Source organism: Macaca mulatta, chromosome 3, assembly GCF_049350105.2.
Source record: "Macaca mulatta isolate MMU2019108-1 chromosome 3, T2T-MMU8v2.0, whole genome shotgun sequence".
Lineage (NCBI taxonomy): Eukaryota > Metazoa > Chordata > Mammalia > Primates > Cercopithecidae > Macaca > Macaca mulatta.
Window position 1 is genome coordinate 4,705,954 of NC_133408.1, and position 23,285 is coordinate 4,729,238.

The 23,285-nt window shown below is 55.8% G+C and overlaps 1 protein-coding gene and 1 long non-coding RNA gene across 23 annotated transcripts in view; both read right to left on the reverse strand.

Moving 5' to 3' along the window:
- Positions 1-651: 651 nt before the first annotated feature.
- The window catches only part of PDE9A (phosphodiesterase 9A), a 119,158-nt gene continuing 96,524 nt past the window's right edge, over positions 652-23,285 (reverse strand). For 21 of the 22 annotated variants that reach the window (XM_077994363.1, XM_077994351.1, XM_077994357.1 and 18 more), the window contains 10 exons: positions 18,409-18,495; positions 14,624-14,728; positions 14,155-14,237; positions 12,848-13,004; positions 9,646-9,759; positions 6,842-6,946; positions 5,983-6,111; positions 4,690-4,785; positions 2,990-3,071; positions 652-880 (listed from right to left, as the gene is read on the reverse strand). In XM_077994363.1, coding sequence (XP_077850489.1) covers positions 867-880; positions 2,990-3,071; positions 4,690-4,785; positions 5,983-6,111; positions 6,842-6,946; positions 9,646-9,759; positions 12,848-13,004; positions 14,155-14,237; positions 14,624-14,728; positions 18,409-18,495 — 972 coding nt within the window. In that variant the 3' untranslated portion in view covers positions 652-866. 22 annotated transcript variants of the gene reach the window in all.
- LOC144339615 (uncharacterized) lies at positions 18,806-22,706 on the reverse strand. The gene is made up of 2 exons (XR_013414860.1): positions 22,512-22,706; positions 18,806-22,200 (listed from the first exon to the last, which is right to left on the reverse strand). It is a non-coding gene; the product is annotated as an uncharacterized LOC144339615 (long non-coding RNA).

The window sequence follows — 23,285 nt, forward strand, 5'->3', positions numbered from 1 at the left end:
GGAGCCCACGGCCCAGGGGACTTTTCCTTGCTTTTCATAAATCGGGTCTCCAGGAGTCCACTGCACGCAGGCAGTCTCTGAGAGCTCAGGGGTGCGACTGTCCCAGCAACAACAGGAGCCTGGCCGTGACCAAGCCGGGGGCTGGGTCCCCCGTGTGGACACAGTGCCACCCAGAACATCCCCTGTGCTCGTTACCGGAACAAAGGCCGGAGGGAGGGCCATCTCTCCTCCCGAGATAGAGACCCTCAGACGTGCTGAATACATATGTCTCTTTTCCTTATCTGAGGATTTAAATGTGAAGTCACCAGTCTTCCTGCGCAGGAGCACGCAGCGTGTGTCGTCCCCGTGGTCATGGGTGCGTTTGCTCCGACACACGTCCTACAGTCTGGCCACCCTGCCTCAGTCCCCAGATGTCCCACACACAGCACTGACATCCCCCTCTGCTCAGAAACACAGGACCCGGGCACGTCCTTGCGCTCAGGGCACCGTTCTGACATTTAATGCTGAATTTACAGGGACGTATGCACCGTATCACACCGGTCAATTGCTCTGAGATACATCTGGGGGAAAAGCACAGTGTCCTTCGTCTCCACGAGAGAACTTACCGGAAGCAGCGTACACAACTCTAGCAAAGAAGAAGTACAGTACCCATTTCCGTATAAGAATATATTATTTAAAAGACAGTTTAAAAATAAAATTCTGTACAGCATCATGAATTCCTTTTTTTTTTTTTGTATCAGTGAACAAAATGTTTCTTAGAAAACGTGGTCTTGTGGTGCCAGGTGCTCAGGGCAGCTCTTCCCGCACAAGGATCCCGTGCAGCTCCGCCAGCCCGTCCGGAACCGCAGCCACGCCCCTCAGTTTCCTCAGGCACAGTCTCCTGGAAGAAGGGAAAGATGACTGATTTGTTTTTTTTTAGGAATAGGGCGTGGTGGCTCACGCCTGGAATCCCAGCGCTTTGGGAGACCAAGGCGGGTGGATCACGAGGTCAGGAGTTTGAGCCCAGCCTGACCAACATGGTGAAACCCTGTCTCTACTAAAAATACAAAACTTAGCCAGGTGTGGTGGCACACGCCTGTAATCCCAGCTACCTGGGAGGCTGAGGCAGGAGAATCGCTTGAACCCGGAGGTCGAGGTTACAGTGAACTGAAATTGCACCACTGCACTTCAGCCTGGGCAACAGAGTGAGACTCCATCTCAAAAAACAAGATGAAAAAAAAGCGCCAGCAGTCGCAGAAACGTAACAGGATTATACACAGACTTTTTTTTTTTTTTTTTTTTGAGACAGAGTCTGGCCCTGTTGCCCAGGCTGGAGTGCAGTGGCATGATCTCGGCTCACTGCAACCACCGCCTCCTGGGTTCAAGCAATTCTCCTGCCTCTGGCTCCCAAGTAGCTGGGATTACAGGCACGCGCCACTACGGCTGGCTAATTTTTGTGTTTTTAGTAGAGATGGGGTTTCACCATGTTGGCCAGGCTGGTTTAAAACTCCTGACCTCAAGTGATCTGCCTGCCTCAGCCTCCCAAAGTGCTGGGATTACAGGCATGAACCACCGCACCCGGCCGACACACAGACCATTTTAAAAGAAAGAGGCCATCAGATATATTGCTGAATACATTTAGGCAAAATAAAACAATATTGATCCCTTTTCTGAGCCACTGAAAAATATGAACTGACTTAAAAAATTAAATACCAACATTGACTGAACCCTTCACAGGGAACAGACCCGCACTTTGACTGTTTAGTCACTAAAACAGCAGTGACAATGGTATTATTACCTCTGATTTAGAGACTGGGCCTCTGAGGTTCAGAGAGGCTGAGACACTTGTGCACGTCTCTCGGCTTGTAATCGGCAAGCCTGGACTCAAAACCAGGTGTGTTGGACGCCAAAGCCTGTTGCTGCCCCGCTTATAAGTCATGTCCCGTTTGTCCTGCCCTGAGCCTTACATGCTTGATGCACTCTCTCTTGAATTATCTGTTAGACATGTACAGTGTGACCTTATTATGAGGTGAACAAATGGCTGCTCTGCATTCCCCGTGAGCTGAATAACTATATCAACAAGTGCAGAGAGAAACTCTCAAAGCCACAGAAAGCCAACACGTGATTTGTGAAGTTTTCAGTACTTCAATTGCACTTTTAAAAAGTCCTTACTCTTATAAGTGATGCATATGCTAATTATTGATGTTTTTCTATTAACTAAACCATATTCCCCTTCTTTAAGAGCCTCATTCTTTTTTTGTTTTTCTTTTGAGATGGAGTCTTGCTGTTGCCCAGGCTGGAGTGCAGTAGCGCAATCTCGGCTCACTGCAAGCTTCGCCTCCCAGGTTCGAGTGACTCTCCTGCCTCAGTCTCCCAAGTAGCTGGGACTACAGGTATGTGCCATCACACCTGGGTAATTTTTGTATTTTTAGTAGAGATGGGGTTTCAGCATGTTGGCCAAGCTGGGTCTCGAACTCCTGACCTCAAGTGATCTGCCCACCTCGGCCTCCCAAAGTACTGAGATTACAGGCATGAGCCACCAGGCTTAAGAGCCTAATTCTAATGATTAGATGCAAGGAATAAAATTTCCATTCCTTTGGCCGGGCGCAGTGGCTCACGCCTGTAATCCCAGCACTTTGGGAGGCAGAGGCAGGTGAGTCACTTGAGGCCAGGAGTTCAAGACCAGCCTGGCCAACATGGTGAAACCCTGTCTCTACTAAAAACACAAAAACTAGCCAGGTGTGGTGGCGCACGCCTATAATCCCAGCTACTCAGGGGGCCGAGGCAGGAGAATTGCTTGAACCCCGGAGGTGGAGGTTTCAGTGAGCTGAGATCGCACCATTGCACTCTAGCCTGGGCAACAACAGTGAGAATTCGTCTCAAAAAAAAAAAAAAAAATCCGTTCATTTAAAGGTATTCCAAAATTCAGATTTTCTCGCCTTCGTCTTCCTTCTGTCCTTTGTCGGAATCACGGTATGGACTGACGCCACGTCAGCAGAGACAGCGTTACCTTCACTGTGTTTCACATCTCTGCTTCTCTCTCTGGACTTCTCGGTGGCTCCAGACGTCAAGCTGTCAGTCTTCTTCTGTAACTGGAACAAAGTGCAGAGAAGGCCAAGTCAGGGAGCAGGAGACAGCAGGGGAGTGTCTGCCTGTCTTCCAGCAGCTTCTGTTGCCTGGAGGTGCTGCAGTGTGAAAGCCTGTGGTCTCCAGCCCCTGTGAGCCCAGTGCTCCTGACACGGGTTTTTCAGAGGCCCCTCTGTGTACCCTGTCCCCGTACCCTTGGTGCCTCATCCGGGGCCTGGACAGTGAGCTCACCCAGCCGCAGCCACCATAGCCGCAGGGACTGGTGGTGTGTGCAGAGCCTGTAACTTGGGCCTTTTCACCTCTTTGGTGTGACTGTCCTTTTTGTGGGGGCTGAGAGGGGGAAGGCAGAGGCCTTGAAGAACCCTAGTGTCCCCTACTGGGCAGCAGGGCTCGGGACTAGAGACTCAAGGCCATCAGGGCTATGGCTCTCAGAGGACCACGAGAAAGGCAGAAGCCGCGTCAGCTCTCCTGTGGGGCTCTGGAGTAGGAGAAGGTCTTGCTACATCTGTCCCTCTGCGTAAGTGCTCTCAGCCTTGCAGAGGTTTGGAGACCTTTCTGCGACTTTCCATCAGCTGGAGAAGTCAGGGCAGCTGGTCTGGATTTTCAGTCAATTTCTAAGCAATTGCTGGGCATCTACCACGTGCCTGGCCTGGCGCCCCAGGCGGGCGTGGGCACGGGGCCGTCAGTCGAGGGAGATGAGACCAACACAAGGCTACGCCTGGACAATGGCTCAGCGCTCAAAAGGGCATCATGGGCCACATGGGCTTCAGGAGCGCCCAGGCAGAAAAGACGGCGTGGCGGGCACAGTAACTAGGGGAGCCCTGACTGACGGGCCTTGGAGGGTGCTTCAATGGTACAAAGGGCACTGTGGCGAGGGGAGGTGGCAGGGGCAACACCAGCCAAGGCCAGGAGGCATCAAACTCTGCAGGAGTAGTGAGGCTGTTCTAGCTGCACGGGGGCGCTGGGGGGAGGAGGCAGGAGGGCAGGGCAGAGGCCACACCATGGGCGGCTGGACAGCAGACAGCCGGGGGAATCTGTGGAAAGACTGCGTGGGCCCTGAGCCTGTGACCTTGACCCCTTCCTCCAAAACGGTGTCAATCCAACAGCAACCGAAAGCCAGCCCCAGGCTCCCTGTCCCCTGAGAGGTGCTGGTGTGTGTTCTGGGCCTGGAAGCTGGCAGGTGGGTGGTCGCTTTGCCCCTGTGCCAGGGGAGGGCCCCTTTCTAGCCCATGGCCTGCTCTGAACAAGTCAGCCCTGGGGCCAGGCCAGGCGCTGTGCTCAGAGGGGTCCCAGATGCTCTAACAGTGGCTGATACGCCCGAGGACACCTGGGCGCCCACAGATGTGGGTGACCGTTGTGATTTTTGTGAAGGGCACGGCCAGTAAACTCCCTCGAAGGTTCTGAGCCCTGATGCGCTCTTGGCGAATGCAGTTTTGGTTTCCCATATCACATTCCCTAATTTCACTGAGCCAGGCTTTCTGATGGAAGGGACACGTGCGCCTGTCCATGGGGTCGCCTTCAGTGGTGCCTTGCTTGGCACGTCCAAGATTCTGGAGTCAGGAGTGCGGAGGGCGCTGGGCCTGCTTGCCGCAGGGCAGGAAGGTTCTTGTCGGTGCGTTTTACCTCTTTCATGGCGTCATCTATCCGCTTTAGCTCCTCATAGCGATCTCGGGATTCCCAAAGCGGCTGCAGCATGATCTCCTCAACCATAGGGAAGAGCTGGGAGAGAAAAACGGATTAATTCAGAGTCCCTCGTTCTTAAGGCAGTGGGAAACGTTGGAGAAAAACAGGTGTCAGGTGCACTGTGCAGAAGCATGTGGGCCAGTCCCAGCTCGTGGACACCCTCCTGCCGGCTCTGCCGCCCCCACCCACTGCAGCTCTGTCTCTGGCCCTCATCACCCTCCATGAGGTCCTACAGAAAGTCCCCCCCCTGCCTCCTGTGTCCCCCGTGCCCGTGAGATGAGGGTTGGGGACAGGTTCTGAGGTTCTAACAAAGACAAGGGGCAGGGGAAAGGAGCTGACAGCCTCCCGGCTGAGGGTCCTGGGAGTGGGAAGTGGGTGGGGGCGGCTCCAGATGCCCTGGAGCAGAAGGATCCACAGCACTTGGGAGCCCAGGAAGGTCGGAGGGTGCAAGGCTGTGAGCCCAGACCCCCGGGGGAAACAAGAGATGGGCCTGTTTGGCACATGCTGGGGGTGCCTTGAGGTGGGGCCTTGGCAGGGGCCACGGGCAGCTCAGGGGCCCTGGGGGGAGCTGGGCAGGAACGAGCTGTGTGCAGGGAGCAAGGCCTCGGTGGCTGGGTGCGGTGAGACTGGGAGCTGGATGGGGGCTTCACAGCTCGAGGGCACAGAGCTCAGTGGTTCCTCCACAGGTGAGGATCGGTGGAGCTGGGACACAGAGAGGGGACAGGAGAGTCAACAGCTGGTGCTGCCTCCAGGGACCTGAAGGCCAGCAGTGATGCAGGAGGGCAAGGAGGGGCCCCCCCAGGGCCCAGCAAGGCAAGGCAGGGAGTGCGGCACACAGTGGGCGATGCTGGGGTCACGGGCCAGGCTGTGGGGAGCAGGCTCTGGATGGAGCAGGGACAGCGGTCACCACGACAGCTGGGGAAGAGGCTGCTCAGGATGTGCAAGTGTGCCTGTGTGTGTGTGTGCCTGTGTGTGTGTGTGCCTGTGTGTGTGTGTGCCTGTGTGTGTGTGCCTGTGTGTGTGTGTGCCTGCGTGTGTGTACCTGTGTGTGTGTACCTGCGTGTGCGCCTGTGTGCGTGTGTACCTGTGTGTGTGCATGTGCCTACCTGTGTGTGCATGTGTGTGCCTGTGTGCCTGCATGTGTCTGTGTGTGCCCGTGTGTGCCTGCGTGTACCTGCGTGTGCCTGTGTATCTAAGTGTATGCAAGTGTCACACGTGGTAACAGTTACTCACCTTAGTCACTGTTTCAAACATTGGGATCAGGACAAACTTGATAAACCCAATCTGGGCTGTGGCCTTGGTCACTTTGTCTCGGTCCATGAACGGGGCCACGGGAAGGCCTTCTGACTTCTCACGGTCGCTCTGCAGGGAATGCAGCAGATAGCGACATTAAAGACAGAAATGCCTCGGAACCAGATCGCTGTTCTCAGAGAAAGACAAGATGCGCCAGTTAACCACCAACCAACCAAACCACACCACAAATGTGTCTCAGTAAAGAACAAGGCGAGGGCGACAGTATCTTCAGTGCTAAACAGAGCTGGGCATGCATGTCTAGCTGGGAAGACCGAGATGAGAGACAGACAGAGGTAAGTTGCACGTAACACAGGGCAGCAGAGCCATCCTGCAGAAAGCCTCCCGAGTTCTCCTAGGCTTGATCAAGCTGCTGTATTAACATTTGGTGGTTGTTTTCAGCTGGTTTGGTTTTCTACGTCCCCGATCTTCCCCGTGGCCATCTGTGTGAGCTGACCTGCTGGGTCTCAGCCCTCTGGGGGCCCCTCCTGCCTCTGCAATTCTTGCTTCTTGACTTTCAGGCAATTGGCTTGACAAGGCTGCTTCTAATAATGGTTCAATTAGCAGTGACAGGTGGCAGTTTTAGGACATTAGCTTTTCTGGATTGTCACTCTCTTTCAGGTCTCAAATTATAACCTATTTTGTTTCTGATGGACGCCTCCTGTGAAGGCTTTCTGGAGGCTGAACTGTCCGCGGCCCGGTGAATATGTGGGTCCACCCTGGCATGCTGTTTCACGCAAACCCTTACTAAGTGGGGTTAATAAGACTGGCTGGAGGCTTGATTGCTCTGCAAGACTCTTACCTGCATAAAATATTCCTCTAATAAACAGTCCACCCAGGGCTCTGCGACTTCCATTGGACGGACCTCGTTAGAGATATCACAGCATTTTATCAAAATCATCTTCAGCTGAAAGAAGAGATTTTGGAATTGAGGTAACAGGAGGTAGAACATGGCCTGCTGAGCTGCTCGGGTCTGGACGTGCCATTACAGGCAGGAAGAGAGGGAGGACCGTGCAGCTGGACCGTGCAACTGAGCTTGGCTGACTTCAGGGAGGACAGGCTCCTTTCTCAATGGAGAATGAACCTTCAAGGTCCTGTTTGGGTCCCCTCCTTCCAGCCTTTCTCGCCATCCCAGCCCAGGTGATATCCCCGGAGCACTGCCCCGTGCCTGGTCACCCCCTATTTGCTGCTGTTCCCCAGGTGGATGCACTGCTCATCTTCCCAGGGGACAGGTAGCTCCGTCCGAGCTTGGCCAGGGTTGGGCACACCATGGGAGCTTCAGGAGGAGATAGGGTAGACCCAGGGATGCAGCAGCTTCCACCCGAACTAGCCCGGATGTCACCATAGGACAGACCGTGGAGGGCTGGTGTCCCGCAGCCCTGCCTGCACCGGGCACAAATGACTGTCTGGAATCACCAGGTTTCCAGGTCAAAGTGTTGGCTGCCGTCCAGGCTCTGAAGCTGATTTGACAGGAAAGCCCAGCTGAGGCACATGGCCCCCGGCTGTGGGGCTGCACCTGCTGGTTTGGGGAATGTGACTAGGTGAGGGCAGGTCAGTTCAGCTGGGTGTCTGCACGATGCTTGGTGGATCCTGCCTTCCAACCTCGGCGGGACCTCGAAGGGACCCTGCTGTGGTCACCCTTCCTTTCCCCACCCTATCAGTTCCCAGGAAGCCATCCAGGCCTTTCTTTGACTCCTCTGTGGAGTCCGGCTCCAGACCAGAGGCAATTACTAGCCTGTGTCTGGCAGGCCCTGGGGGAGCTGTCCCCACACCAGACCTGGTACAGGGCCAGGGTGGCACTGTCTCTGGGGAAGGTCAAGGGGAGCTGTCCCCACACCAGACCTAGGACAGGGCCAGGGCAGCACTGTCTCTGGAGAAGGTTAAGGTCCCAGGCCCTGCCGGCCACACTCCCTGCACCTCACACCTCCTACGTCAGCCCGTGCTCTCCTTGGAGGCCTCCTTATCGGGGCCCACTTTGACTCAGAACCTTTTCCCCCCAAGACCTTCCCCCCACCTCTGTCCTCCAGTGTTCATGAAGCCCCGTCTGGGACTCCCCAGCAGTGAGACGATCCCTGGCTGTGCTGCTTGTCATCTGCCCCTGCCCGGTGCCGGTCGTTGGGATAAACGGAAACCTGGGCTCTGAGCCTTGCCTTGCCTCTGGTCTGCACAGCTGCAGTGTGTAAGGCTGGGGGTGGGAGTGGGGACCTTCAGCTGGGCTCAGAGATCCTGACCACCTGGCCCCCGATCTTCCGGCATCCTGCCCCTCCCCGTCTCTTCCCACCTCAGAGGGAGGAAGAAGGCATCAGTGGGTCATGGGTCACCCTTGCCTGCAGGTCCATCCCTGCCTTCCTCATATCTAAGAGGACAAGGCGGTGCCTCCCGCCTTCCCTTGGTTTTTCGGGAGCGAGGAACTTGCTTGCCAGGAAGCTGTTCCATGCGTCTGTTTTCCTCTTGGGGAAGGGGCTTCTGGAGGCCCTGGCCTGGGGAGGTCTGCCTGCTGTCCAGCCTTTGCCTGCGGGAGCTCTCGCACAGCCTTTGGGAATTAACTGCACCTCAGCTCCAGAGAGCTGAGTCCTAATGACTCCACCTACGGGGAGGGGTGGTTAGAAGCTCAGCCTGAGCCGAGAGTTCCCTATTTTTCAACCTCTCTGGAGGTGGAAAGTGATGCTATTGATTTTAAACAAACAATCAATTTCAGAGTAAGAATGCCAGGGGTGTACCCGATGCTTAGACAAGGTTCCAGAAAACCAGCTTTCTCTTTGAAGGCCAGGAGGGCAGTTCTCATGCACCTCTCTCTCTGTTTTTTGAGACAGACCCTTGCTCTGTTGCCCAGGCTGGAGTGCAGTGGAACGACCGTGGCTCACCGCAGCCTGGACCTGGGCTCCTGCGACCCTCCCACCTCCACCTCCCGAGCAGTTGGGACCACAGGTACGCACTGATTTTTTGGTTTTTCTTTTTTTGTGGAGATAGAGTCTTGCTAATGTTGCTCAGACTGGTCTACAAACTTCTGGACTCAAGCAATCCTCCCGCCATGGCCTCCCAAAGTGCTGGATTCCAGGCATGAGTCGTGCTCCGGTCCTTGTGTGCCTTGGGGTGCCCAGTGCCTGCCCTTTCCGAAAGGAAGATGCTGCACCTTCTCATGGGGGAGGCCCCCTACCCCTTCTCTGGCCACCTTATCCTGGTGATAGAGGGGTGCCGGGCTATGTTGTGGGCCTGGGGGGGATGCTGGCTTGGGGAGCAGGGACTGTGTTGGAGTTGCCCCCACAGAGATGGGCTGGGGCTGTGCCTTCATGGGAGAGCTGGTTTTATTCTCTGGAAAGCAGAGCGAGATGCATGGCCTTCACCCACTTATCTCCCTCAAATCCAAAAGAGATGGAGGAATGGGAGAGTGCCGCCTCCGACCATGAAGGAGGCTCCGTCAGGAGGGAGGCCCTGCCCGGGACTTTCCTAGTAAGAGTCATGACCTTGAAAACCAGATTTATAGATACCATGTTTCAAGGCAAGACTAATACTTTTGGCTTCTTGGCTTCCAGTGTGAGCTGGATGGATGACCCACTCAACCAGCCCACCGCCTGGCTGCCCACACAGGCAGAACAAGCCACTCACCAGGGTCATGTGCTCCTCATTGCTGTAGTCAAAATTCTCCATTTTCTCTTTGAAAGAATCCATAATTTCTGCATGTCTTGCCATGTCAGTGGCCAAGATTAACGTGATCATTCCCTAAATAGTGAAAGAACAAAGCGTTAACACCGGTATAATCCCAACAAGTATTCAACGGAGGCCTACTGAGCCCCCTGCATACATTATTTCATGTATCCCTCATTCTGATTCATATGTGCATCCATCACCCATCCATCCATTTGTCCACACATCCATCCATTCACCCAAAAAATACATCTATCCATCCATCCATCCAACCATCCATCCATCCGTCCGTCCATCCATCCACCCACCCATTCATCCTCTATCCATCCCTCTACCTATCCACCCATCCATCCTTCCGTCCGCCCTTCCATCCATTTATCCATCCATCCATCCATCCATCCATTTATCCATCCATCCATCCATCCATCCATCCACCCATCTGTCCATCCATCCACCCACCCCTCAAGCATTTACGGAACACATATCTGTGCCAGGTATGATGTTTTCCTCTTCCAAGAAAATAAAACCACAAGCATCAGATACAAAACCCAAACCCATCAATCTAGGTCATTTCAAATGTATACATATCTTTTTGAGGGGGACACCACTTGCATCTTGAATTATTCAATTTTCCTGTAAACATTGAATTGTGTTATTAGTGAAGCATTTATTCGGTTATTCCTGAAATCTTCCATGACAAAATATATTTTTAAAAAAGTGGGACAACGAATTTTACCCCCAGAGGAGAGTCACATTTTGCAGTCAGTGAAGCATTTGAAGCAGCCAACGTTGGTGTGTCCCCATGGTGGCCGGGCACGAGGACGATCCCGTGTGCAGAGGGGCTGCTTCTCCAGTCGGGTGCCGCCTCCTTCTCTTGCGGGATGCTCTCCGACACGGCTCAGTGGGACGAGGCCTACACTAAGGGGCGTTCACTTCCTTTGATTCCCCGGGTCCTGTCCCTGGAGGAGCTCCCCACTGGGGCAGCAGTGGCAGATGCAGTGTTCTCTCTTCACGGTTGCCCCTTGACCTACTGCAGACGAAGATTTGCCACCGCTTATAGCCACACAGGGCACCTGCTTGAAGGGTGGGGAGGGGCACAAACATGGAGGAGAGGCCAGAGAGCCTATAGATAAAGGGGAGATAACTGTACTGGGAACCGGTGATTCAATAATGACTGTAAATTGTCTGTTGAATTGTGTATGTTTGTGCAATGATGTCGTCACAGGCCAGAGAGCACTGCTGCCGTGTCAGGCCTAGTGGGTTCCGAGGTGCGGCTGTCCGTGCTCCTCCCGGGGCCATCACCATGCACACCCATCTGTTCTCCTTCTGCTCATTTCACACTCCCAGTGGCCGGCACAGCACAGGCCAGCAGAGGCCTTGACCACAGCATCCCAGTGTACCACAGCCTGGTTCTGCCCACCTGCCTCTGGCGCCTGGTGTCATTTGACAATTTCGCAAGAGGCCGTGATGCCTCAGGGCCCCGTCCCAGGGAGCGTGCTGCTTCCTCAGAGCTTCCTCAAATGCTTCACTGACTTCAGTTTTTTACGTTGGGCTTTGAACCTCCTGGAAGCGTGGACAAATTGGAAAGCCATGGTCGACGAGGCTGCTGCGCTCTGATAAAGGAGGCTCAGCAGCACTCTGGGAGGGCGGTGAGTATTTTCCCAGCGCTGGCGTCCAGACGGTCTTTGTCGGCTGCCTCTGGAAGGAAGCCACTTAGACTTCGAATGGCTGAGGTCTGCCTTGTGGAACGGTGCCCTGGGTGTGTGTCCTGGGGCCGCCACATAAAGTACCACAAACTAGGCAGCTTAAAACAACACTCATTCTCTCACAGTGCTGGAGGCCAGAACCAAGATCAAGGTGTGGAGGGCCCTGCTCTCTCCGAAGACTCCAGGGGAGGGTCCTTCCTTGTCTCCTCCTGGTCCCGGGGGACCAGGAGTCCCTTGGTTTAGGGCTGCATCACTCCAATCTCCACTCACCGCATCTTCACGCTGCCTTCTCCTCTGTGTCTGGACTGTTTTCTCCTCTGTCTTGTCCAAGGACACTTAGTCTTTGGATTTCGGGCCCCCTTGGACAAGCCACACTGATCTTATCTGGAGATCTTAACAAGTACAAACGCAAAGACCCTTTTCCAAATAAGATCACATTCACGGGAGGTGGGCCTTGTTTGAAGGACGCTACTATTCACCCCACACATTTCTCCCAGAGGTTACTCTGAGAGCTTCCCTCCCCTGCAAACGTCGGAGAGTGAGGGTTTGATGAGGAATTCCCATGTGGAAGGGGGTGTTATTTCGACGAGCTGGAGGTGTTTGTCTGGGGCAGGTGGACTGGGTCATCTTCCTCTCACGCAGATGTCCCTCTCGCTCTCCTCCCATCATGCCCTGAGAGGCAGAAAGCCCCCTTATCTAAAACGGAAGGGGCGGCTGGGCGCGGTGGCTCATGCCTGTAATCCCAGCACTTTGGGAGGTCGAGGCAGGTGGATCACCTGAGGTCTGGAGTTCAAGACCAGCCTGGCCAACATGGTGAAACCCCATCTCTACTAAAAATACTGAAAATTAGCCGGGTGTGGTGGCGCACACCTGTAATCTCAGCTATTTGGGAGGCTGAGGCAGGAGAATTGCTTGAACCCAGGAGGTGGAGGTTGCAGTGAGCTGAGATTGCACCATTACACTCCAGCCTGGGCAACAGAGCGAAACTCTGTCTTAGAAGAAAAAAAAAAAAAAGAAATGGGGCTGACTGGGCTGTGGGTGGCACGTGACAGCAGCTGGGGTTATGGAGCAGGGTAGCTCTCCTATGTTGGATGCAGCAGACGTGTCTGTCCAGGGCCCGCCCCCTCCTTGGGCAGGCTCCCTACCTTCGCTAAGCCTCAGTTTCTTGGACTGGAAGATGGACAAAGTATTTATCTCAGAGGGAGCCAGTGAAGGCTTAATTAATAGAGGCTGGGAAGTGCAGGTCAGAGGGATACACGTGTGCATGGCGAGGGTACCCTATTTTTGGGGCTCCACTCTGGGCCCTGGAGAAGGTGAGGAAGGAGGGAGGGGTTCCCCTGGGTCCGCAGGGCACTGCTGTGTCCAGGAGCTTCTGGGAGCCTCCAGCCAATGGAGAATGGGGGCTGCTGTCCCTGAATGTGCCCCCACTCCGGTGGGAGGGCCCTCACCCCGCGCACCTGTCGGATCTGCTTGAACCCATCAGGTGGGATGTTGGAGAAGATGTTGCACTCGGGCTCAGCGAGGATCTGGAAGGCCACGGCGCAGTGGTGGTTCTCCAGCGGCGAGATGTCATTGTAGCGAACCGCCAGCTCTGTGCGGGCGTTGATCTGGTACCTGGGAGGCGAGGAGAGAGTGAGGGGAGGCTCAGGCGCCCTCACCAGGCACCTGCACTGGGGAGCAACGCCCAGGCATGTAAGTGGAGTCGAGTCGGGGAGAAAGTGCCGTGGGGGCTGGGGGAGCCGCCTGTGCCCTGCCCCAGCCAGAAGGTCCCTCCTGCTGCTCGGCTGCCCCTGCAGCTTCACGTCCCCATGCTCCTGCAGTCCCAGGACCCCTCTGAGGAAGCAGCAAGCTCCCTGGGACAGGCCCTGAGGCATCACGGCCTCTTGTGAAATTGTCAAATGACACCAGGCGCCAGAGGCAGGTGGGCAGAACCAGCTGTGGTTCACTGCGATGCTGTGGTCAAGGCCTCTGCTGGCCTGTGCTGTGCCGGCCGCTGTGAGTGTGAAATGAGCAGAAGGAGAACAGATGGGTGTGCGTGGTGATGGCCCCGGGAGAAGCGCCGACTGCCGCACCTTGGAACCCACTAGGTGCCGACACACGGCAGCAGAGCTCTCAGGCCTGTGATGACATCGTCACACAAACACACAATTCAACAGAGAGAGCTGCTGCGCCACTGTGGACACAAACCCAAGCTCATGGCCTGGACCGTGTCTGCCACGTGGGGAGGAACTCTGAGCCCGTCGAGGCAGGAGTGGAGCAACGGTCTGTTCTTCTGATCCCTGGCCCCACAAGGGACACCTCACTCCCACCTCCTGTTGTTCTGCAGCCCCTTTTCTCTCTTCTGGCCCATGCCTCTGCCTTCCCTGCGGAAGCCAGCTGGAAGCCCGCCCGGGGAGAGACGAGCTCCTGAGAGGGTGTGTGGAGCCCCCATCCCCGCGTGCCCACAGGCGTTGCTCCCTGCCTGGGGTGGAGAAGGCGCCAGCGTGGCCAGGGCTCTGCCGTGCACCTGAGCCTGGACCAGGCCCGCGCAGGGGTGGGAAAGTCCCCCTGGGGTTTGATAATCCCGAAAGTTCCTACTCCGGGGAGACCCGAGGCCCTGGGCAAAGTCCAGAAGCCGGGAGCTGTGTCAGTGGAGGCAGAGCTGGGCTGGGAGGCCGTCGCTGACAGCTCCTTCTGGGAACTGCTCTGAGGGTTGGGCTGACGGGTTCCCTCCGGTAGCCAGGGTGCCTTTTAAAAGGAAAACAAGAGAAAATCCTGTACATACGTGTTGTTGTAGCCGGGATGGTCCAGATCGTGGCAGATGGCCGCTGTCATTAGGATCAGGATATCCGTTTGTGAGAACTTCTCCTGGATTGGAAAACAGGGCGTAGGTGTTTGCCCTCTTCACTCGGAGGGTGGGATGGGATGACGGGGGTGGAATTGGGGGAGTGGTAAGGTGGGGACAAAGGCCCCTGCAGCCATGTGGAGTCTCCTGGCATGGTGGGAGGGGACCAGCCTTCCTGTGGGGATGGACAGGTGACCAGGTCGGGCGCACACCTGCTCATGTAATCCTAGGAGCAGCCTCGCCCTTGGGGAGACTGACAGTGGTGTGGGGGGTGCTTCCCTAGGAGGGCGGAGCGGCTGGGGACACCACACCTGTGGCTCTCTTGGTGGGATGGGGCTGCCACTGCCTGGAAGGGGCTTCATCTGACCCCCGAGGGTGGAGGTCTGGGTGTGCGGCGGGCAGGACCCACCTGGAGGCCACAGAGCCAGACCATGCTGTACATCATCTGGGCCACGCAGAAGCAGTGCCGGAAGTTGTGGAAGGGGTTGTTTCTGTAGTTGTCGTGGACGCAGAGCTGTGGGAGGCAGGGGGTCTGGGTCACCCTGTGCCTGGGCCCGCCAACCTCTCCTCCCAGAGTCACCCAGAAGGCTGTGTGCTGGTTTGAACGTTCTCTGCCAAACCCTCATCCCAACCAGAGGTCAACAGTGTTCCCATGTTTACCACAGGTGCCAATGAGGTGACACAGGGACCCTGAGAATGTCCAGCGGGCCACACCACAGCACCCGGGGCAGGTGTGGGGACAGAGCTCCTAGCAGGGGTTTTCACCTTGCAGTCAAGGACTGGGGTGTCCCCGGAGGTGTCTGAGGAGCCACAGTGGGGCACAAAGTTCGGGGATGAGGGAAGGGAGACTCCAAAAGGGGGCTCTGGGTCCCCAATCACCATGAAACCTTTAATAGGCTTTTAATATTTGGTTCTGAGCAATATTTCATTAAAAATACCTGCTGCTAAACATACGCACACATGCAGACGTCCACATGCACACACCCACTCTCTACACACTCCACGCACACTCACAGCCCACATCCACACACACATCCACACACCCACTCTACACACACTCCACGCACACTCACAGCCCACATCCACACACACACATCCACATGCACACACCCACTCTACACACACTCCACGCACACTCACAGCCCACATCCACACACACACATCCACATGCACACACCCACTCTCTACACACTCCACGCACACTCACAGCCCACATCCACACACACACATCCACATGTACACACCCACTCTACACACACTCCACGCACACTCACAGCCCACATCCACACACACATCCACACACCCACTCTACACACACTCCACGCACACTCACAGCCCACATCCACACACACACATCCACATGCACACACCCACTCTACACACACTCCACGCACACTCACAGCCCACATCCACACACACACATCCACATGCACACACCCACTCTACACACTCCACGCACACTCACAGCCCACATCCACACACACACATCCACATGCACACACCCACTCTACACACACTCCACGCACACTCACAGCCCACATCCACACACACATCCACACACCCACTCTACACACACTCCACGCACACTCACAGCCCACATCCACACACACACATCCACATGCACACACCCACTCTACACACACTCCACGCACACTCACAGCCCACATCCACACACACACATCCACATGCACACACCCACTCTACACACACTCCACGCACACTCACAGCCCACATCCACACACACACATCCACATGTACACACCCACTCTACACACACTCCACGCACACTCACAGCCCACATCCACACACACATCCACACACCCACTCTACACACACTCCACGCACACTCACAGCCCACATCCACACACACACATCCACATGCACACACCCACTCTACACACACTCCACGCACACTCACAGCCCACATCCACACACACACATCCACATGCACACACCCACTCTACACACACTCCACGCACACTCACAGCCCACATCCACACACACACATCCACATGCACATACCCACTCTCTACACACACTCCACACACACACACTCACATCCACATGCACACACCCACTCTACACACACTCCACGCACACTCACAGCCCACATCCACACACACATCCACACACCCACTCTCTACACACTCCACGCACACTCACAGCCCACATCCACACACACACATCCACATGCACACACCCACTCTACACACACTCCACACACACAGCCCACATCCACACACACACATCCACATGCACACACCCACTCTACACACACTCCACGCACACTCAGCCCACATCCACACACACACATCCACATGCACACACCCACTCTCTACACACTCCACGCACACTCACAGCCCACATCCACACACACACATCCACATGCACATACCCACTCTCTACACACACTCCACACACACACACTCACATCCACATGCACACACCCACTCTCTACACACACTCCACACACACTCACACTCACATCCACACACACATCCACGTGCACACACACCTACTCTCTACACACACTCCACGCACACTCACACATCCACACACACACATCCACACGCACACACACCCCACATCCACCCCCCCACATCCACACAGCCCACATCCACATGCACACACCCACTCTCTACACACACTCCACACACACTCACAGCCCACATCCACACACACACATCCACATGCACACACCCACTCTCTACACACTCCATGCACACTCACAGCCCACATCCACACACACACATCCACATGCACATACCCACTCTCTACACACACACCACACACACACACTCACATCCACATGCACACACCCACTCTCTACACACACTCCACACACACACTCACATCCACACACACATCCACGTGCACACACACCTACTCTCTACACACACTCCACGCACACTCACACATCCACACACACACATCCACATGCACACACACCCCACATCCACCCCCCCACATCCACACAGCCCACATCCACATGCACACACCCACTCTCTACACACACTCCACGCACACTCACAGCCCACATCCACACACACACATCCACATGCACACACACCCCACATCCACCCCCCCACATCCACACAGCCCACATCCACATGCACACACCCACTCTCTACACACACTCCACGTACACTCACAGCCCACATCCACACACATACATACACATGCACACACACCCCACATCCACCCCCCCCACATCCACACATCCCACATCCACAGATACAAACATGCACACACCCATCCTCACACACATGCATACACACACTCCACATCCACACAGATACACACGCACACATCCACACACCCCACATCCACACACCCCACATCCACACATGCCACATCCACACACAGATACACACGCACATGTCCACACACACACATGCACACATCCACACGCCCCACATCCACACACACATACACACGCACATGTCCACACACACACACGCACACATCCACACGCCCCACATCCACACAGATACACATGCACACATCTACACACCCCACATCCACACACAGATACACACGCACACATCCACACACCCCACATCCACACACCCTACATCGACACAGATACATGCACACCTACATTCACACTCTCATACACACACGCCACATCCACACCCACACATGCACACACCCACCCTCATACACACCCCCATATCCACAGATACACACATGTACACACAGACACACCCCACATTCAGATACACACATCCATACTCCCACTCCCACCCCACACACTCCCACCCCACATTCACATACCCACCCCTAAACTCACACAGACGCCCCCAACATGCTCACATCCACACCCCACACACACACACGCTCCCACACTCACATCCACACTCCCATACACACACACACACACTCCCACACTCACATACACACCCTCATACTCACACACACACGCTCCCACACACCGCTGCGTGAGGACATGCTGCTTCGCTTGGTGATGGCAGAGTCTCACTCTTTCCTCGCTCATCAGAGCAGGAGCTTGGGCGTAAAGGTTTTGGTGGAAGGCAGAGCAGAGACGGGCTGAGCGTCTTCATGGAGCGCCCGGGGAATGTTGTCTCTGCTCAGGGGAGTGCAGTGCCATCAGGCAGATCCATTCCCTCCATTCCTGTGGAACTGGATGAAACCACGTGCCCAGGAAGAACCGAAGGCGGGTTTGGCACTCACCAGCCACCTCCTGAGGGTGACGGGGTTGATGCTGAAGTCCCTGACCAGCCCCAGGTCGTGGTACATGTGCTCCAGGCAGCTCAGCATCTGTGGGCACAGGAGAAGGATGGGCACCGAGCAGTCGTGTGGCTGGCTCCCCAGCCCCTGGCTTCCCTCCCTCTGCCGTCCTCGGAGTGCCAGCAGGGCCGTTGGCAGGAGGTGGGTTCTCCCCTCCCAGAAAGTCCCCGGAGAGGGAGGAGAGGTCTTTGGACCAGCCTTTCCAGGCCACCCAGATGGGTGGGGGTTTGAGAGCATACTGGGGGTCTCCTGGTGGGTGGAGGGCCGGTTCCGAAGTCAAGGAGAATTGTAAGAAAGAAAGGACGGCGACTGGGTGAGAGAGTGCACCCGTTCAGAAAACACTGCACCAAAAAGGAATTTATTGATTTCTGTGCATAGAAAACAGTCTCAGTGGATCAATATCATAGCTGAGGTTCTAGGACACAGTTCCATCCGATGCACACCTGAGCACGGGTGGTGTCATAGAGAGAAAGATCCTTTCCTTGCCCGAGGTTGGGGATCGAACAAGCTTTGACGATTTACATCCAGAAACGCTGAACTGTGCTCATCTGGGGCCCTGCTGGGACCGGAGATGCTTTAACGTCTTAACTGCCGTGCTCAGATGGAGTCCCTGCCCCGGCAAGCCGCTCCTAACCCTTTTTCATGGAGCCCTGTCTTCTATCAATATCCCTGTTCAAGTTGAAATAGATTTTGTTTTCAGTCCCAAAGAGGATTTATTGTCACTGTGGTGATCTGTTTCAATACAGCTCAGTGCTCTGGAGCTAATTTAGGGAGGAAAACATGAAGTGAGTTTTGAAAACAAGACTTTGACCAAAGTGGGCTTTGCTTTCTGGAAAAAGCAGGTCTTGGGTGGGGAGCCCAGTGAGAAGGAAGATGCACACAGCAAAGGGGCAGTTTAGACGCACCTCCAGGCGTCCTCCACCCGGGGCCCCCCACTTGTGCCCACCTCCAGCCCAGCTGCCTGCTGCTTGTGCAGGGCACTGGGCCATCCCTGCTGGAGCCCGGCATGGCTTCCTGCCTGTGTCTGCTCGTTGCCTGACCTTCTCTTCCCAAAAGGGCATGTGACGAACTGAATTGCACCCTCCCCCAGGTCAATGTGGTAAAGCCCCAGCCCCAGTGAGCTATTTGGAGACAGGGCCTTTACGGAGGTAATGAAGGTTCTATCCAGTCAGGGTGAGGCCTTGGTCCCACGGGACTGGTGTTTTCATAAGAGGAGGAAGAGCATGCGTGTGTGAAGAGAACAGGCCACATGAGGACCCAGCAAGAAGGCGGCCGTCTGTACGCCAGGGACTGAGGCTTCCGGAGAAATCGAACCTGGCAGCACCTTGATCCCGGACTTCCGGCTCCAGAACTGAGGACTTGACTTCTGCTGCTGACGCCACTCCAGTCTCTGGTACTTTGTTATGGCAGCCTCAGCAAACTAGGACAGGGCGTGCTGCCCAAAAATCCATTTTTACTTGTTACGCCGTGTGTGAGACCTGGAAATGCTGCAAGGGAGGCGAGTTTTTGTAAATCGAAGCTCGCGATCACTGCATTGATGAGATGGCTCTGAAGGAGGCGGAGGGTTCTCTGGCATCGCAGGAAATCCATCTGGAAAACTGGAAACTCCCCCACACGCAGCCACAGATGGGAGCTTGGAATGTCACCTGGGAAACGTCCTTAAAGCACGTGAACCACACACTCGTTTTCCTTGGGGGGACAGTACAGATGTAGGTTGGATAATGTGCAGGGCATGGCACCGACTTTTGGAGACGGGGCCCCCTTCAGAATGGCAGGAGTCTGGGGCCCCACGTGAGGACAGGAGGGCTGGCTCCCAGGCCACTGGTCAGCTGCCATCTGGATCATCCAGCCAGGGGCCTCACTGCCCAGAGCTGCTGGCCCCCTACCCTCCTGGACGCCAGCCCTTACGACCATAGGAGCTGCAACCTGGAGACTCCTCACTCTCCACCTGACCAGCCCAGATGTTGCTCAAGGCAGTCCTGAAAGGCAGATGCGTCTGCTGTGAAATCAGCATCAAGAGGGGATGCTGACGGGCAGACAGAGCCACCTGGTGCCACTTACGTGGCCTTTGTGGAGGCTGTGGGGCAGGAGGGCTGGGGGCATCTGTGGCTGCACGTGCAGTCAGTCCTCAGTCCCAGGCGGGCGCGAGTGAGCCAGCAGCTCCCGCATGCTGCGGCGGGTCCTGGTCTGAGTGGGCTGCATGGTCGTGAGTGGGGGACTCATGAGATGACGGGGAGGCTCCTGCAGCCTTCCAGCTCTGCACTTGATAGAGGCAGGCCTTGCTCACAGACCACAGCCCTGGGCCCTCAGAGGCCCGAACAGATGGGAGGACACAGCAGCCTGAAGTCATGTCCTCCGCCTGGTTTGTGATGAGCAGGACACTGGGTCGAGCCACTCGGAGAAAGGCAGGGTGGCCCCTGCTGGAAGGAAGAGAGGCGATCACTCAGGAGCCCTGACGTTCTCCGAGTGCCAGCTGCCTCGTGGGCGGCCAGATGCAGCCGAGTGGGCTGTTTTCATGTGTGTTCCTTTAGTTGTCCCTCTTTGCCGCTCACACTCCAAAATTCCTGGTATCCCCAGATCTGCCAGAGGCCAAGGCTCCTGTCTTGGGCATCTCTGCATTCTCACACGCGGGCAGCTAGATACCTCCTGGAAGGACTGGAACCCTCATCGGTCTCCTGGGGTGCCCTTGAGATCTGCTGGGCAGAAGCCACGGGCCGTGGGAGATGCCACACAGAGGCTGAGTCCAGCCGCCGGGAGCCGTCTACCTTGCCCACCTGCCAGCCCCGAGAGTGGCTGTGAGTCCACTCTGCAGTCAGAGGACAGAGAGGTGGCCTTTCTATTATGGAGACACGGATCCCTCAGCTTCATGGGGCAAGCCCCACCTCCCCAGTCACAATGGCCCACACTCAAAGGGTTCCCTTGTAGAAGTGACGGAAAAGACAGCAAGTGCCGGTTTCCATGCAGGCACTTTGCCATCAGTGGCCCCTGGCTTGGCTCTTCCTCCCAGCAGGCTGAGGTCAAAATGGCTTTGGGGATGGTGATTTTTCTGCATGATGCTGAGGCGCGGCGCTTACCCACAGGCTGGGAGCACGAGACAGCGTGCTCTAACCGTCTGCCGTGTCTGCTTGCTGTGGACTTGCTCTGCCCAATCTCAGCGGCTGTGCAGGGACCCTGGGAGCCGCTGCAGGCCAGCAGCTCCAACACGTCTCTTCCGAGCTTCCCCTCTTACTCCTTGTGTCTCTCACACTGGAGCCCTTGCTTTTTGTGCATTGACCTAGACAGTCATGCTGCACATTTAAAGGCTCTTCTGTCGTCTCCACGCCCTGGTCCTGCAGTCTCAGGGCTGGGAAGCAAGTTGCCACGTGGTGGCCGGAGGTTTTGAGCAGGTTTGCAGCAGCGCAGCCCCTGGGACTGGCTGCCTGCTGCTCTTCTCGGGTGAACTGGGCTGGGGAGTGGAGGCTGCAGCTTTGGTTTTCTGGCTGGTGCCGCAGTTTTTCTCCTGCTGGGAGACCATGGGCGTAAAAGAGGTTCACTTAGGAGAGGGCAGTGCCCCAGGTGTCAGCAACCCGGCCTCAGGGATGCCAAGAGGCAAGATCCCACTTTCTGCCCTTTGCGAAGAGATCGCTGCGGCCGAGGGTGTCAAAGAGCGCAGGTGAGCTTGCTGAGGAGCCTGCGCATTCTCTGTGTTGCTGACAAGCAGGAAAATGTCCTTAGATTTTGGTGGGTTGAAAACAGCTGGGTCCGGCCGGGCGCGGTGGCTCAAGCCTGTAATCCCAGCACTTTGGGAGGCCGAGACGGGCGGATCACTAGGTCAGGAGATCGAGACCATCCTGGCGAACACGGTGAAACCCCGTCTCTACTAAAAAATACAAAAAACTAGCCGGGCGAGGCGGCGGGCGCCTTTAGTCCCAGCTACTCGGGAGGCTGAGGCAGGAGAATGGCGTGAACCCGGGGGGCGGAGCTTGCAGTGAGCTGAGATCCGGCTACTGCACTCCAGCCCGGGCGACAGAGCCAGACTCCATCTCAAAAAAAAAAAAAAAGAAAACAGCTGGGTCCGAGGTCTGCAATGAGGGAACTTTTTCATTTTTTGGGGTGTGAAAAGATGGGGGTCTATTAGCCAATGAGATGAAACCAAATATTCCCCATTCTTGTATTTTTCAGCAAATAGGAATTTTAACCCTTTTTTTTTTTGTAGCGACGAGGTCTTGCGATGTGGCCCAGCGTATTAGTCTGTTCTCACGCTGCCAATAAAGACATACCCGAGACTGGGAAACTTATAAAGAAAAAGAATCTTAAGGGACTCACAGTTCCACATGGCTGGGGAGGCCTCATGATTATGGCGAATGGCAAAGAAGGAGAAAGTCACTTACATGGGGGCAGGCGAGACAGCATGTGCAGGGGAACCCCCATTTATAAAACCATCAGATCTCGTGAGACTTACTATCACGAGAACAGTACGGGGAAAACTGCCCCCACGATTCGAGACCTCCACCTGGCCGTGCCCTTGACACGTGGGGACTATGACAATTCAGGTGACATTTGGGTGGGGACACAGCCAAACCATATCACTCAGGCTGGTCTGGAATTCCTGGCCTCAAGCCTTGCTGCAGAAGGTGACACAGTGCCCGGAATCCCACATGTCCACTTATCCGGGACAGCCGGCTGCCTGTGCCTTGCCTTTGCAGACACTGCTCTCAGAGCAGAGCACTCTGACCGCGGCGCCTTCCTTGAGGAGAGATCTGCTCCTGGCATGGGCGTTCTGCAGCACTGGGCTGCCACCCGCGCGCATGAGGGTCTGCCGGGTGAGCAGATGACCCCGG